At 42.0% G+C, this 657-nt stretch overlaps 1 protein-coding gene across 1 annotated transcript in view; it reads right to left on the minus strand.

The window, feature by feature from the left end:
* The window catches only part of RERGL (RERG like), a 67,263-nt gene that overhangs the window by 62,539 nt on the left and 4,067 nt on the right, over positions 1–657 (minus strand). The window contains exon 2 of the mRNA XM_035888503.1: positions 233–343. Within this exon, the coding sequence (XP_035744396.1) occupies positions 233–343 (111 nt within the window). The remainder of the gene's footprint in view (positions 1–232; positions 344–657) is intronic.

The raw sequence follows: 657 nt of genomic DNA on the forward strand, positions 1-657 counted from the left end.
TTTAAGGATTAAAAACATCCATTTCAGTAACAAAGTGCAGGCTGCTACTTTTGAGGAGAGGTGAGATTAAAAACTTGGGTGGAGTGGGCACTCATAGATTACTTTGGAGCTGCTAGCACCGTGGTGTGTCTGTGGGATAGGGAAATACAACCTCAAACTGAAATAGAGACAATTATTTCCACAGAGATGGGACAGTTGTCATTATATGAGCAACATTGCAGAAGGCACTCACCTGTAATACTGCGTACAGTTCTGGTCGCCTGTACTCCAGGAATATAATAAACCCAAGCTGGGGCAGGAGGAGTACCACAAAGACGACAAAGGGAGATGGTTTTTGGAGAACCTGTCCAAGAAGGGGAAAATAGAAGAGCTCTGTTTTTTCAGTCTAGTAACGCAAATTCTGAGAGAGGTTGTTCTGGTAATGGAGCATTAAAATAAGAAACATCACTGCTACAGAAGTTGTTATGCATGGTAAAACTCTGGCATTACTGAAATATTTTTGGGGTTGGGGGGAGGGGAGGGGGGGAGGTTAATCCTTTCCTGTCATTAGCAAATAAGCTGTCTATCTTGTTTAAAGTCACAGGGATTTTTTTCCCCTCACAAATACTAATATAATACTCATATCCCAGTCTGTTACAGCCACTAGTGCACCACAAA

Source organism: Egretta garzetta, unplaced genomic scaffold (genome assembly GCF_000687185.1).
Source record: "Egretta garzetta isolate BGI_Z169 unplaced genomic scaffold, ASM68718v1 scaffold81, whole genome shotgun sequence".
In the NCBI taxonomy this organism is placed as follows: Eukaryota; Metazoa; Chordata; class Aves; order Pelecaniformes; family Ardeidae; genus Egretta; species Egretta garzetta.